Raw genomic sequence first — 16,750 nt, 5'->3', positions numbered from 1 at the left:
GACTGAAGAGGTGGGGTTTGGAGAGAGGAGGGGCTTCAATGCCATAGAGCCCAATTGCCAAGACGGCCATTTTCTCCATGTGAACTGATCTCTATCAGATGGAGATAAGTTGTGATAGCAGATCTCCAGCTACCACCTGGAGGTTGGCAACCCTAGGCAGGGGTAAGAAACAGCTGCAAGAGTTTCTGACCTGCAGGGGGCTGAAGTTTTTGCAAGATGTTTGAGACTGTTGTTTTCTTCTCCATTGTGGTAGAGCTCAGGTATTCATGGTCCAACAACTTGAGCAGTACATTAAGCTCCGGAAGGAGTTGATCCAACACTGTGGGCAAAAAAAGAGAGAGGTCAGAGTCCAGCCATCTCTACTAGTGCTATATGGCATTTAAGACATGGACCAGATAAAAGAATGCCAGAGGGAGAAGAAAGAGAAAAATTAATTCTGGGATTCCCTGGGAAAGGTTGTCATCACCAAGAGAAGGTGCCAGTACCTGTTAATGCAGAGAAAACCTACAGCCATTGTACGCCCCTCTCAGTACTCCAGCATCCAATTTTCTACTGCAGGGGTCCCCATTGTGGTGCCCATGGCCTCCATACTGCCCCAAAACTTTTTCTGGTGTTTGTCATAGAATTGCCAACCTCCAGGTGGTGGCTGGAGATCTGCTATTACAACTGATCTCCGGCCGATTGAGACCAGTTCACCTGGAGAAAATGGCCGCTTTGGCAACTGGACTCTATGGCATTGAAGTCCCTCCCCTCTTCAAACCCTGACCTCCTCAGGCTCTGCCCCCAAAATCTCCAGTTATTTCCCAACCCAGACCTGGCATCCCTAGCTCGCAAAGTGTTTTTAGGAAGTAGGTGAGGCCAGACAGGGCTTTTGCCCAACAAGGCTTCTGATTGGCTGTGCAGAATTTTTAAAAAAATGTTGCTTTGGCAGCAGCTGCCACCACAGAATAAGGACCCACACCGTGTTACTGAAGTTAAGCTGTGGCAATAATTATGTGGCAGGCTCCGCCTCCTGTTGCAGCCATTTTGTGTCAGCCATTTTGTTGCTGTGCCCTCCATGCCATGTCAGAATTCCAAATGCGCCCGCAGGCTGAAAAAGGTTAGGGACCCTTGTTCTATTGGATGGAGCCAGCAGAGCTCTGGTTCTGGCATATAACAACAGAAAGACAGGTCTCCTGGATGACATGCAACATCTGTAGTCATAAATAGTGCATTCAGGAATACATGCTAGTATTCAACCACACATTCCCAAGAGAGGATACTATGATTTCCACCAGTTCCCTCCTCCATTTCCCTCCTCCCACAGCAGAACTCCACTGTGCCCCTAAGCTTTTCCTGTGGGCTTGCTAACCAACAGCAACAACGTTGGTGTTAGGTTCTCCTAACACTGGTGCTAAGCTCCCCACTGGTGGTAAGCTCTCCTTCCCTGGAGGTTTTTAAGCAGAGGCTAGATGGCCATCTGTCAGCAATGCTGATTTCCTGCATTGTGCAGGGGGTTGGACTAGATGACCCTGGAGGTCCTTCCAACTCTATGATTCTATGAACACTGTGGGCAATTCAGTGGGCTGTAGCAGAAGGGGGGGAATCAGTAGAAACTGTTGTCCCTTTTAAGTGCCCTTAACTCTTGGGAATGGAGTGGTTGAATAGGGCTATGGCACCATCCCTGGGTAGAGATCTGACAACCTTTTACCTGGGACATAAGAAACTAGAAAAACCAGACCAGGGATTTTTTAATAGGATGCACAACTTCTAACAAGAACTGTTAGAGTTATGCAATAATGAAATAATATTTCTGGGTCCTGGAGAAAAGTTTTAATCACTAAGGGCCTGCATCTCCAGCTGAGCAAAGGGTTTCAGTCCAATTTATTAACGCTAGTCTACATGCCCACCTATGTTAAGTGACCGCAAGGTCACTGCAATGTACATGGCTTGGGAAGACACCAAGAGATGCTAGAGGGAAAAAAACCAGTGGGAACACAGTTGCTGGTTTCTTTCACTAAATGAAAAGACCTCACTGTAAGGTCTACATAAATAAGGTGGGAATATCACTTTATTTTGATGAGTAATGAGTTATGAGATTGTTTCTTAGGGTTGCCAACTTCTGAACTGGTCCCCCTAGCTGCCCTTTTACTATCGATTTGATCAGCAAAAATTATCAGGTGATGCTATTTAGCTCCATGGCATGAAAAGCTTCAGTTGCTTATTTCTACATATTAAATGTCCATTAGACAGGGCAATTTTTTCCTAGGCCTGTTGGCAACCTTCTCGCCCTGCCTTGAGCAGGTGCATCCGAGGATGAACCTTAAGTTTCTTTGCTTCCATAGGAATGCTGCTCCCTCAAATGAGCTTCATCAGGACAGTGTCCTTGCCTGTGCCTGATCCCAGGCCAAGAGAATTGCTTTTGGAATCTTTCCACAAAGCAACCCTTCCTTGCAGGATCACGTTCTCATGCTCCATGCCCACAGACAGAATATTTCATCAGAACCGTGGACTTGGAGGAAGGCGGAAAGGGATCTCCCTAAAATCCTTCTGTAACTGCGCCAGTTACATGCCCTGACACATTTGCTGTCCCATCCTGCCTCACTGCTCTGACAATCTCCATCCTTTAATTATTGCGTGTGTTTTAGAACACCTAAGTGTAGCCTGTGGAGGGAAGCCTTTGAATGACTGACAAGGAAAGACAGAGGTCTTTTATGTATGGCTGTTTCACTTGCCGTCACCCCTCCAATGACTTCAGGTCTTTGTTTGGATTATGCATGCTGTTTCCGCCCTCAGAGGTTACCTCCCTCTGTTTCCCCGTGTTTTCAAATTCAAGATAAAACAGGTCCCTCAAAACGCAGGGAAACCCAGGGGGAGAGTGAGGCGACCTCTGACAGTTGGAAATGGCATGCATAATTCAAACAAAGTCCCAAAGTCGCCGGAGGGGTGGGACGGTGAGGGAAACAGCCATGCATAAAAGACCAGAGATTCTCCCTGGCATTCAACAAGGGTTGCTTGTTCCTCTGCCCACCCAACAGTAACACTGTGAAGGTTATATCATAATACAGTCACCCAACACAAAACTACACACCTTTCAAATCTCCTGCTTGGTGTAGGTTAGAGATGGAAATAGTTCCCGGTGAAGAACAAGCAGAAAGAATCTAACAGTTTCTGAAACGAGCACTCCAGTTTAGCTTGTTTTAATTTGACATCGAGATCCTGCTCAAGAGGCTCCCTCGCCCTCAGTGTTGGTGAAATGTTGTCACTCCCATTGTGGTTTAGGAATACCTGTCCTCTTGGGAGGCAGTCTCTGTACCCCCCTCCCCCACCAAGGCACTAGTTTGTTTGCTATGGCTGCTGCTGCTGAGCACAAGCACCAATAGTCAAAAAAGAGAAAATGATCACCACCTTGAAAGCTAGCCTTGAAAAGGAGCAACTTTAGAGAGTAAAACTGGGGGGGGGGGTTTCCCACACCAGCAGAAGTCAAGAAGCGTACTTGCTTATCGGCATAATTTTTATTTACATCATTTACTGAGACTCAAGGCGGATTACAAGGTGCATGATTTTGTACCATTTATTCTGCTTCTGCTAACCACAGGGGAACAAATGGCCGCAGGGCACTCATGTCCTGCTCTCTTACCAATATTTCGAGTCATCTCTTGGGCTTCAGAGATTTCACCGGCCGCTGCTTGTGTACCTTCCAAGCCAGTCTCTGCAACCCAAAGTGCTAGGAAGATGCTTGCTTTTTGTTTTAAATTTTTATTAACTTAAGGATTTCAGCTGCTGGGTTCTCCAGGATCAGAGGAGCATGCCTATTATATTAGGTGCTGTGGAACATAGGCAGGACAATGCTGCTGCACTTGTCTTGTTTGGGGGCTTCCTCGAGGCACCTGGTTGGCCATTGTGTGAACAGACTGCTGGACTTGATGGACTTTGGTCTGATCCAGCAGGGCCTTTCTTATGTTCTCTAGACTCCAGCTGCTCTGCACATTCTGGCGTGGAGCGCAAGCGAGAGACAGCTTGGAGGCAGCTCCTGTGAGATCTGCGGTGGGGAATTTCTGCTGATCACCACCTCTCTCGCCAACAGGGCTGTCCTCTCCAAGGCTTTTGCCTCGCTCCTCATGTCCCTAGCTGCAATGAGATGGATGGCATTACATATATTATCCACTCCAACCTAATAAGCCGCTGGCAGCTTGCCTAATGAACTCTCAATGCATTATACGCTATCCACTTCTGAATATTTCAATAGCTCAGCAGCAAGATAGCCGTCTATTTCTTTGACATGATTGGAACCGTAACTGTGTCCAGATGCTTATTATACCAAATGCTTCACAGATTAGCTAAACAGATCCCAGCAAACTCATGGCAGAGAAGTGAAACGAAACAAAACAAAGAAAAACAAGAACCAAAACAGGAGGTTACCACTTTTGGGATGCCTGGATTCGGGCCCAATTGTTTTGTTGCCCTGACAGGAGTAATAAAGCATTCCACATTGGCCAGTTTTCATACAACTCTGTTCTAATGTATAACATACAATCAGCTTACCCAGTCCACTCTAAAAATACCCTCTGTTGCAACCTGTGCTCTTTTGCAGTTATCTCAAGTGTGTGTGTGTATGGGGCTACAGAAAGCAGATGACAATTTTACCAAGTCACCTGTTTACATCTCCAATTAGCATTTGAAAACAAAACAGTTTAGCACTGCCTGCCTGTTCTTAAACCGCTGCTTTCACCTCCATTTTATCCGGTTAAAAATGTTTAACAAGCCATGTTTAACAAGCCAGTTGTTCACACATTCATCTACTGATTAATCCCCAATAAGAGATGCTCCCCCACCCCCATTTTCGTTCCTTTAGTTCTTACTGCATTTATCCCTTTCACAATTTTTGCCTCCAGGTTTTGAATATCCCACTTTCACTCCAGCAGGGTTGCCACCCTCCAGTGGGGGCCTGGAGATCTCCCGGAATTACAACTGATCTCCAGCCTACAGGGATCAGTTCTGCTAAAATATATATATACTAATTTGCAGAATAGACGATGGCATTGTACCCCACTGAGGTTCCTCACCTCCCCCAGACCTGCCTGACCCAGGATATACTCCCAAATCTCCAAGAATTTGCCAGCCTGGAGTTGGCAACCTTAATTCCCCCCCACATGCACATACAATGAGGCCTGGTTGACACATGTAGCAGAATGAAGTGACAGAACACTAAGGAAAAAGAACGGACTGCATAATTTCAGATGGCAGCTAGCACAGCACACAAAGAACTAGGATAGACTCCTTCATGCACTGATTTTAAATTTGTAGTGAATTTAGTACATGGAGGAGCCTTATTAGGGTTGCCACCTCTGGGTTGGGAAATTCCTGGAGATTTGGGAGGTGGAGCCTAGGGAGGATGGAGTTGCAGAGGGAAGGACCTTGGTGGAATATAATGCCCTAGAGTCTACCCTCTATAGCAGCCATTTACTCCAGGGGAATTGATTTCTTTCTTCTGGAGATCAGCTGTAATTCTGGGAGACCTCCAGGTCCTACCCTAAGCATTAAACATGTGACCCCCCTTTCCCCCAATTTAAAGTGGTACAACCCATTCTACCACCACATTCTGCTGAATGTACAGACTAGAATTTAGCATGTCCAATTGTGTAAAAATACAGTGCATTTTTTAAAAGAAGCATTTTAAAGCAGCATTAAGACTAACATAAAAATGAAGGGATGAGCACAGTCATTGTGTGTGTAGAATGGCTGGATGTAGTCTAAGTTGGATACAATACACCAAGGACTTGCAAAACCGGGGATAGCGGCAAACAACGCATTGAACAATAAGATGTCAAGGATTCTTTTTTTTTTTTTACTTCCGTTTCACATTATTTCACATCTGAGATGTGCATGCAGGCAAACTGTTAACTGGGTGGAACAAAGGACATTTATTTCCTATAAAACTGAAGGATGCTATAACCAACCTTACTGGATTGTAATATGCTTCTTATGGGCTGGATCATAAAGTAAGGGCAGGAGGCAAGCCAGAACTCCCTGCCACATGTTCCCAATTGTTGGCAACGCATGCTCCCTCCTCACAACAGATGGTGCTTAATACTACAAATACCTGTGCACACATTGAATGCCTGCTTACCATGTAAAGCCTGACCTGACCCTTACTTTCCATGGGATTTAGTGCCAGATTGTCCTTTTCCTCCTCCCCTTCACCTTCAAGCCTAAGCAATGCAGCACTGATCTGTGCAAAACAGTGCAAAGGAGCCACAAAATTCAGGAGGCACAGCTCTACTCCTCCTATTCAAGTCACAGCAAAGGACACTTAAGAGTTCATGTATTCTATGTAAAAAGAAGTTGTTAAACCAGATGCACTTATGAGCTTTCCAAGGGTGGGTAAGCCTCCCTAATCTCGATTGCAAGAAATTAAGGAAGAGGAAGATATACTACCGTAGGTTTTTTAAAACAGTGATCCTGTCAACACTTATGCACCAGCACAAAAAGATGAGTTAGAAGAGCCTGAGAAGGGCCCATTCTCTGCTGAATTCTAGCCACACGCGATAATTGCTCATGTGCAAAACTATATGTGGATGTTTGTTTTTACTCCGTAGCATGAATAGAACTTCTTTTTAAAAATGGCTCACACGGTGGCATGGAGCAAGCAGATCTTTTGCAGCGTTCTGTTTGGGATACTTCACTTAAAACATACTGCACTTGCAGCTGGAAATCAAACAAGAGGTCATCTCCAAAGCAGAGCTGCTGAGTGCCAAGGTGGACATAAGAATAGGTCCTCAAATCTCATCCACTTTGTGGTGATCCTCCGCCAGTAACAAGCCCTAGCTAGATTATCCTTTGCTATGATTCACCATCTGACTAAAATAGGTCCCCCAGGAAGCTCCAGGTTTTTATAAGGAGAAGTCTCACCGCAGGGATAAGGGAGCAAGCGCTCAGCGCTGACCGCAATGGGAATTCCAATGTGCTGACTGATGGAGATGTCCAGTAAAGAGGGGTGTGCGGACATACTGCACATTTTTATACTTACACTAAGAGAACAAAAGACTACAGTCCTCTTCTGAATATGTCTTGTGAGAGGCAAGCAAACTGATACCCTACGGAGTCATCCACACATACAGCACAATGACTTCACATTATTCCCTAGGAAGAGGCACATAGACGTCTCCAAAATGGAGCCCAAGTATAGCTCCTAAAGTCTAGACCAGGGGTGTCGAACTCAGTTGTTACGAGGGCCGGATATGACATCAATGCCTCTTGGTCGGGCGGGGACATGCCTCGCAAGCCCAGATTGAGAGTAGTGGCTTGCTCGTGGGCTCTCAAGGGGCCAGATCCGGCCTGCGGGTTTTATGTTTGACAACCCTGGTCTAGACCATCCTGGGAGCTAAAACAGATTCCGGAAAACACTGAAAGGAACAGCAGCCACCTGGAGCAAGTGTACATACCTTATTCCGGAGTAAAGTATGTGGCACCAAGTTTTTGGCTTTCCCTCCTCCACTCAGAAATTCATATCAGCACCCTTCTTGTTCCAGGAAAAAAGGCCAAGCAGGAGACCTTGTTGGCCTTTGGAATCACACAGAATTTTGTTTAGCTTTGTACGGGGGAAAGAGAAGAAAGTTCTACCAAGTGATAAATGCCTCCCTTTTAACAAATACTGCTGCCTCTACATGTGTATGCAGGAGAGTAGGAAGAATTTGCTGAATTTACTGCCTTTGTGCAGCTCTTCCCACAACTGGTCCTGCACATAGGGCCACATTACTCACACATGCTCCTCTACAGTATAGGGAGCTGGAAGCCATTGGATACACACGTGAAAGGGCCGAAGCAGTACCTTATCAATTCTCAGGACGAAGTTTAACAGCTCAGGATTGAAACAGACGTTCACAGGAGAACCAAATACATATCCAGGTACTCTCCATTCCTTCCCTGTTATCTCCCACTGCCCCAAATTTTGATCCAAAGATTACTGGTCTCCTGTCATTAATAGGAACAAGTTTCTAACCCCAGTTCACAGAGAGTGTCCAGGATGCAACCATCATAAGCCTTTTCCTGCCCCTTCCACTGATGCACTTTTATCTCCACAAGCCTTCTGTTTCCTCCTCTCCCACCAGAGCCAAGCTAAATATTAGATCTCCAGTTTAGGTGGATAGGGAGCAATGAGACCCCAGCTAAGGGATGTGGCCACCTCCAAGGAGGGGCCTCGCCTAGGCTTGCCAACTTTTGATTTCAATTTACTTTTGGATGAGAGAAGCATAGTTTGACCACAGTGAAGCTTGAGACAGGTTAATTTCTGTTTCTATAAATCGTTTGTCTGTGCGTGATGGTCAGCCCTACACTGATCCCAGGTAATGCCAGGTACACCACAAGCCATATCTTGGGCTGACTTAAACATACACACCTTCTGAAAGGGCAATCCTCTGGATGTCTATAAGAAAGCAATTCTGTTCAGTGTATGCAAACACAAAGTGTTGGCAGAGTGCCTATGTAGCAGTCAGGGTGCTGAACTGCTTAAAGAGTAACAAAAGCCTTAGTTGTGGAACTAACAAACTGGATAGGAAAGAGAAGAGACACCCCAGGTGCCTTGCTAGCTGAAAGACTTATAGAGTGTTCTAGAATAAAAGCCTAAGGCCATTTATGCATGGCTGTTTCCTTGCTCTCCCCATCTTTCTGTGCGTTTTGCCCACATTTTCTGGATTTGTGTTTAGCCAGCATCCAGAAAAAGTGGAGAAAATGTGTGGAAATATGTGGGGAGAGTGAGGCAACCTCTGACGGTCAGAAAATGCAAGCATAATCAAAGCAAAGGCCCAAAGTAATATGTGGGGTGACAGCAAGGAAACAGCCATGCATAAATAGCCTAAGTGTAGCATTAGGCACACAAAGAAAAGCCCCTTTAGAAAGAAGGCACTCCCCCTACATCCCCCCATGAATCAGGAATAACCCGGTGCTTGCACAGGGGACCTTTACCTTTATACTCCAACTACAGTCCTCTTTGTGCACAAGACATTACTATGTTCCAACATAAGGTACTATATTTAGAGGTGTCTCCGTTCTCCTTAACTTTTGTGCTTAGAATTAGTCACCCACATAAACCATCCCACCTTGACCAGGGGCAAATTCAGTATTAGGTAAAGGTAGTCCCCTGTACTGACCCATGGGGTGACATCACATCCTAATGTTTACTAGGCAGACTATGTTTATGGAGTGGTTTGCCAGTGCCTTTCCCAGTTGTTCTATACTTTACCCCCAGCAAGCTGGGTACTCATTTTACCAACCTCGGAAGGATGGAAGGCTGAGTAACCTTGAGCCGGCTACCTGAAACCGACTTCTGTCAGAATCGAACTCAGGTTGCGAGCAAAGCTTTTGACTGCAGTACTGCAGCTTACCACTCTGCGCCACAGGGCTCCTAAATTCAGTATTAGCAACCAAAATTGTTCACATTTATATTGTGCATTAGAACATTAGGAATGATTCAACTACACAAACCCAAGGTAAAGAAATCTGTAATATAAAGAAGAAGATTCACTGAAGGTCCCTCAGCCATACTGTGAGAGTAGCTTTGGAACTGAAATGACAGATGTAAATACCAGCAGAAATTAATGCAAGTTCAGCTGTCGGTCTTGCCCTTCCCCCCATGTTCCAACCTTGCCTTTTTTAAAGTGCTGCACTTATATTTATCCATTCATTGTTAACCCTACACCTTTTAAAAAGTATGAACTACAGGGGAGAGGTTTCGTTGTGACCTTGTGACCACCAGTATGAAGGGGTTCGGCTGCAGAGTTGCAGAACTATTTTGCCGAACTAGACCCCGGCGAGGAAAGATGCATCAGCTGTGTTGCTACAGAAATGATGTGGCTGACTTCACCTTACAAGCAATCATGTAAGGTAACTCAATATTATCATCCCCTTTCTGCATACAATGAACAGGGACTGGGGCTACGTCAGTTGCTTGATTAAGGCCACGTAGAATTCCTGGCAGAAGTGACATCTGAACCAGAGATGTCACTTACCAGTCACTTACAGCGTAATCCTATGCAGGGTTATATCGGTCTAAGCCCCTGAACTTCCTACACCATACTAGAAATACTAGCTCTTCAAATATTCCTCGACTTCAGGATCAAATGGTTTTGGACATGGCATTAAGTTTTAGGCCCTGCATAGATAAGGGGAAGTATTTCCAATTCCTAGATTTCAACATGACGTTCAAAGGCTCCCAGAAAACTATGCCACTGAGTTTTTCCCAGACTTGCCTTAAGCATCCATTAGGCAAGACAGGCAGATAGAAAAGGTGCAGCAGGGAACCTCTTGTACAGCCACATCTGTGCAGCAATCTCTTTTTCAGCTTCTTACTAGAGTGAAAACAATAGAGGAGGGGTTGTGGCCCAGTGGTAGAGCATTGGGTTGGTATGCACAAGATCCCAGGTTCAATCCCCAGCATCTCCAGTTCAAGACAGTATGACACAAGAAGCTGACTTATACTGAATCACACCATTGGTCCATCAAGATCAGTATTGTCTGCTGAGACTGGCAGCAGCTCTCCAGGGTCTCAGGTTGAGGTCTTTCACATCAACTACCGCCTGATTCTTTTAACGGGAGATGCCAAGGATTGAACCTGGGACCTTCGGCATGTCAAGAAGATGCTCTACCACTGAGCCACACCCCCTCCTCAGCAGCTGATATGAAAGACTTGTACCTGAGACCCTGAGGGCCACTGCCAGTCTGAGTGGACAATACTGATCTTGATGGACCAGTAGTCTGATTCAGTGTAAGGTACTTTCATGTATTCATGTGGAAAGAGCAATCTGGAAGTGAGTGAAAAGCCATAGCTTGCTTAGTAATGGTCAGAATAAAGGCCAAAGGCAATGGGCAAAGAGGCAGAACTATCCCAACGAATTTTTAAAAATTACCATGCCTGATAAAGCAGGCTTGTGTTTTCTTAAAAATCGCAAGCCAGTGAGGTCATACAGTGCATTCATGATGGATAGTTCTGGACTTGGGGTACAATAGCTAGGATATCAAGGGACTCTGAAAGGTCCTTTGTTTTACCTTCCATTTTTTAGGCTTCCTCATTAAATGCATACTCAAAAGTTAAAGAGGGGGAAAGAACCACTAATCAAAGGAGCCTGTGATCCACCTGAGGCCACCCGTGAGTAAGGAGAGTTAATGCTCGACTTTGTGAGGTCTCAGTGCTGATGTGACAGCTTCAGGAACCAAGCTGGCTTTTGGCTAGGCACCTTAATTTCATCACCCCCTCCCAATCACTTCAACTGTCTTCTTAGATTCAATTCTCCCTCGTCATATGATTTGATTGGAGGCTTCCAAATCCTCCAACTCACCCAGGTGATATTTACTGTACATTTTAGAGATTATATCCAGCAAGTTAATTGGACGATAATTGCTGGAAACCCATTTGTTTCCACTTTAAAATACTGGAGCCACAATACTGTGTTTCTATCCTACAGGGGAAACACCTGTTGTGGCTACATAGGGTTGCCAGGTCCCTCTTTGCCATCTGAGGGAGGTTTTTGGGACGGAGCCTGAGGAGGGTGGGGTTTGGGGAGGGGAGGGACTTCAATGCCATAGAGTCCAATTGTCAAAGCGGCCATTTTCTCCAGGTGAACTGATCTCTATTGACTGGAGATCAGTTGTAATAGCAGGAGATCTCCAGCAAGTACCTGGAGGTTGGCAACCCTAATGCTACAGTAGCATGTAGTTGGATGGAACTAGCTGTCGTGTGGACGGAACTGGACGCTTCCCTCCTCTGGTCTGTGGCTTTTGGCTAGGGATCACTATTAAGGATAAGAAAGGGTGGGGGTAGGGTTGCCAGGTCCCTCTTCGCCACCGGCGGGAGGTTTTTGGGGCAGAGCCTGAGGAGGGCAGGGTTTGGGGAGGGACTTCAATGCTATAGAGTCCAATTGCCAAAGCGGCCATTTTCTCCAGAGGAACTGATCTCTATTGGCTGGAGATCAGTTGTAATAGCCGGAGATCTCCAGCTAGTACTGTAATGCCTGATTATATAAAGGCATGTAGTAATTATATTATATATATACACACAAATGTACACCCACATAGAGAGTGTGAATAAGTTGGCAATCCCTATTATGAATTACCAGCAGAGTGCACTGCTTAGAGGTCGGTACGACCTTGAAAATGACAGGTCTGAGTTAATGCACCTGCAAGAAAGTAAAGTTTCGTTTCCTAATGAGAAAAACAAGACATTATCCTATGCTACGCCCTCGGGCCATTCTCATGGGGTATGTTAATTTATTAGAAGATGCTACTAATGTTTATTGGTTCTTTATTATATGAAATACTACCATGTAAGGCAAATGCCATCCCCCGATCCTGTGGTATAAAGACTCAATCCTATGCTTTGTTCTCTGGTAGTAACCCTGCATTTTATCTGTGGTTATTTCACCCCAGGTCTGTGTTTAGCTAAATAAAGAACTGTTGCTTAACCTTCTCCTGGTTGTCTATCGTTGGACTATAAGACAAACAGGCATTTCAGTACCTGGAGGTTGGCAACCCTAGGTGGGGGTTCTTGCAGAATGCCTAAGAAAGCCTATGAAGGGGCCTTGAAAGCCAGGGCTATCGGGCCAGCCTACAAAAGGCACTGGGGGTGGGGAGGAGCAGGGTCTCTTGTCAACAGTTAGGCTTACAGAAATATCTGTTGGTCTTTGCCAGTACAATGCCAAAATACCTGGAAACTGTAAAGAATAAAATTGTGGCCTGTTTTTCCACCAGGTAATGTCTCTTTTGCCTCCCACCAACCCTCTACTTTCTTCCTGCTGCCCTGCCGGCTCAAGTAAATATACTCTGTTTCTCTGGGCAGAGGGCCAACGGGAACCTCCTACTTCCAATTACCTGGGATATTGCACTGGAGAGGCAGGAACCCCATTCCCTTTTCCTCCTATTATTTTGAGCTGATCTTGTATCGAAATAAACTGAACTTGGAACTTGAAACTTTCCTCCCATTATCACTGAAGTGGGAAAAGATCAGGCCTAGGCCTTTTATGCATGGCTGTTTCCCTCGCCATCACCCCTCCGACAACTTTGGGTCTTTGTTTTGATTATGCATGCCGTTTCTGACTGTCAGAAGTCACCTCGGTCTCCCCCACATTTCCCCACTCTTGCCCGCATTTTCAGCAACCTGTTTTATCTCAAATTTGAAAACGCGGGCAAAATGCAGGGAAATGCAGCGGGAAAGCAAGGTGACCTCTGACAGAGCTTGGTGAGGGGAAAGACCTAAATCACAGTTCCTGGCCAGCAACGACCTGAAACCTGAATCTCCTTTACTTGTCAGAAATTCTACCATATACTGGCATGAGAAGGTCTTCAGATCAGGATGACCTGGAAAATCTGCTTTCCCCCCTCTATTTTATTTTGTAACATCTGGCCTGATGAAGAGTTCTATGGGACTTGAAAGTTTGCACACGTATGTGTCATCGGGTTGGTCTTAATAAAAGTTACTACATGGATAATGTTCTTGGCTTTTTAAATCCTAGTGGCCCTCACACTGCAGTCTGATCTGAATGGGGCTTCATCAACCTGAATTGGCTTTTAGACCTTCAGATATGGAATTCCCAGCATATATCTGTTTTGGCTGCTCCCACACTCACTCACTCTCTTTCTCTCTCACATACACACATTCTCTCTCCCTCACATACACACAAAGAGGCTTTGCCTCCTCAGCTAACTAGTTTCTGCTGCTGCAAATTAAGCAGAATTTTATTTTTTGGAAAGCATCCTAACAGTGTAACATCATTTCCCAAATGCAAATGCACTCATAACTTGCTCTTGTTCAGTGAATAATGTAAACAAGAATAATGTAAATAAAGCTTTATGAATAACAGACTTTCACAGTGGAATATTCGTGAATTTTTAGTAGAGTGTTAACTAGTACATGGAGAGGCTGAAGGCATGTTTTACATGTGCGCGCACACACACACACAATCAAATACTTTCATCACCTTCAAGAGCAAAGAATTTTTTTTAATGTTCTGTAACTTGGCCATTCCACTTTCCCCCCTAAAATGTAAACAGGCTACACTTCTGTCTGTAAAATTTCAGAATGATGGGACGGATTGATTTCATTTCACAAACAGAACTTCTAGCCATTGTAATGGTGGAACACCAAAAAACCCCACTTGCTTTACTATACAGCCATTGTATAACAATATCCCCCAAAAAACACAGAACGACTCAGAAGCAGAGATATTATTCTCCATGTCTGAATGGGTACAGTAGGTGGAATTGGAAAAACTCTGAATGTAAGGAAAACAAGCCCTTCAATTTATCTATGTACAAAATAGTCTTGTATAAAGTACTCCATATACCTCAATTTCCTAACACGCAATGTCTACAAGCTTTCCTTTTGAGGATTTTGTTTTTTGTTTTGCTTAGGATGTTGCAGATTTAGGCAAGATGAACTCCAGAAAACCCCAGGGGAAGGTGGCATTAAAGAGATCACCAAATGGCCCTGATGTCTGAGCGGAGGGGGCTAAAGTTCCAAGAGTCTGGACAGCTTGAGTTTTCCCTCAAGGATGTAAGAAGCCTGTATGTCAATAAACAATATTAGTCTTAACAGAGAAACCAGCTATGGCTGTGAAGCCACAAAGCCCTACACCGGAAAAAGCAAACTGAAACATCAAAAGGCAATTTTGCTTCCCTTAAGAGGAATTGGACTCCACATCAAAACATCGGCATGTGTGAGGGAGGGGAGGGGATCTGAACAGGTGTACACGGCCAAGATAAGATGCCACAAAGAACAGTGTTCCAGATGACGCCACATGGGGCTGCCTCTGCTTCCTACTGTGTTAATGAACAGTTATAACCGCTAGTAGGGTTGCCAGGCCCCTCTTCTCCACCAGCGGGAGGTTTTTTTGGGTGGAGCCTGAGGAAGGCGGGGTTTGGGGAGGGGAGGGACTTCAATGCCATAGAGTCCAATTGCCAAAGCGGCTATTTTCTCCAGGGAAACTTATTATGTATGCGAAGGTTACACACAAGGCCGGAGACAGAGTTCCAACAGCAACTGCTTTATTCAGTTAAAAGGGAAGAGAGAACTAACTTAACTGCAAAACACCCCAACTTATATACAGTTCCCAACCACCCGGAACCACCACCACCCAGTCCATGGTTGGATGGCCGAAGTCCACTGTCCAATAGGAGAAACTAACAACGGACCCTGGAGCAGAGCCTCAAGCTCAACACAGTTTAGCACAGCTGAGTTCAACAGTTCAGCATAGTCCTTGCACCAACTAAATACATTACAGAACTGATCTCTATTTGGCAGTAGATCAGTTGTAATAGCAGGAGATCTCCAGCTAGTACCTGGAGGTTGGCAAGCCTACCTGCTAGGGATGCTACATGGGCCTTTAAAAAAACAAAAGGGCACACACCCTGTCTTTAAATAATTGGTTACTTAGGACTTTTTGTTCCATTTTTTGTTCTTATTAAGAAAACACGTGCTGGCATACCTGTGCATTTTTTTGTCTTGAACTTTGCTGAAGTGAGAAGGATATGGGAGTAGAGGCAGGCTGCCCTAGTCCAGGGGTCGGCAAACTCATTAGTCAAAAGAGCCAAATATCAACAGTACAACGATTGAGATTTCTTTTGAGAGCCAAATTTCTTAAACTTAAACTATATAGGTAGGTACACTGTTTATCAACTTAATAAACTTTAATTAAAGTTTTAAGTCTTAAGTAAACTATAGGTACACTGAATAAAACTTGATATCATACTTAATAGTGATCTTATTTATTGATAAAAAATAAATTGTAAGTCCCTGCCATTTCCCCCTCCCCGTCCGGAGTCCTCGTCTGGAGGCCTGGTCTACCGCCGTAAAAGCCTATTGGCTGAGTCCCATTGGGAGGCCAGGTCTACCCATTGGCTTTCTTGGCAATAGACCTGGCCTCCGGAGGCCCATAGAAGCCAACTGGTAGACCTAGCCTCTGAAGGGGGACTTTTTCCCCTCCTCGGAGTCCAGGTCTACCGCCAAGAAAGCCAGCGGGTAGACATGGCCTTCCAATGGGACTCAGCCGAAGGCCAGGTCTACCAAAGGAAGCCTGCCCCGCCCAACAGCTGATAGGTGGGGGGGGGCAGGAACTGCCGAGCCGCCTGCCCAGCAATTGCATGGCTAGAGGGGAGGGGAGGCTTTAGCCTCCCAACCATTGAGGGCAAGGGAAAGGGGGACCCGGCCATTCTCCACGGCGGGGAGGGGGGAGAGACAGCGCGCCCGCTCGCCTGCTCTCTCACGCTCTCTCTCTCAGGCGTGCTGGCTCTGCAGCCGGCTGCCGGTGCGAGCGGGCGCGAGAGCAGGGGCTCCGAACCAAGTTCGGAGAGCCATACTCAACGGGCCAAAGAGCCGCGTGCGGCTCGGGAGCCGCAGTTTGCAGACCCCTGCCCTAGTCTACTCTCTTGCTTACTCAAGTACAAGCCTACACTAGTGGGCTGGTTCACTGGGCAAGCACTGACATTGGCTCTTATCTACTTTTAGATGTGTAAGCAGACCGCGCATTTACGCAGCAACTGGCTATACCCTGCTTCCTGTTTCCATACTTAAGTTCAAATCCTGTCCAAAAAACAACCAACAGACAAAGCAGACCAGCAGGAAACATGAAGATGCAAAGTTTTGTTCTCTCCACATTTCAGGAAATATGGAACGTATTCCTTTTCTTCATGTCATGTTTAACTGCTTGAAAACTGAACGCAAGCTAGGCAAGAACCTTCCCTTGTCAAGCAGTAAAACACAACACAAACAATTATGGTGTAACTT

At 45.5% G+C, this 16,750-nt stretch overlaps 1 protein-coding gene across 1 annotated transcript in view; it reads right to left on the bottom strand.

Moving 5' to 3' along the window:
- Positions 1-16,750, bottom strand: part of AFAP1L1 (actin filament associated protein 1 like 1) — an 88,825-nt gene that overhangs the window by 37,170 nt on the left and 34,905 nt on the right. The window contains exon 3 of the mRNA XM_056847829.1: positions 191-319. Coding sequence (XP_056703807.1) covers positions 191-319 — 129 coding nt within the window. The remainder of the gene's footprint in view (positions 1-190; positions 320-16,750) is intronic.

This window comes from Euleptes europaea, chromosome 1 (genome assembly GCF_029931775.1).
Source record: "Euleptes europaea isolate rEulEur1 chromosome 1, rEulEur1.hap1, whole genome shotgun sequence".
NCBI classification, from domain to species: domain Eukaryota; kingdom Metazoa; phylum Chordata; class Lepidosauria; order Squamata; family Sphaerodactylidae; genus Euleptes; species Euleptes europaea.
This window is presented reverse-complemented; position numbering and strand designations above follow the sequence as displayed.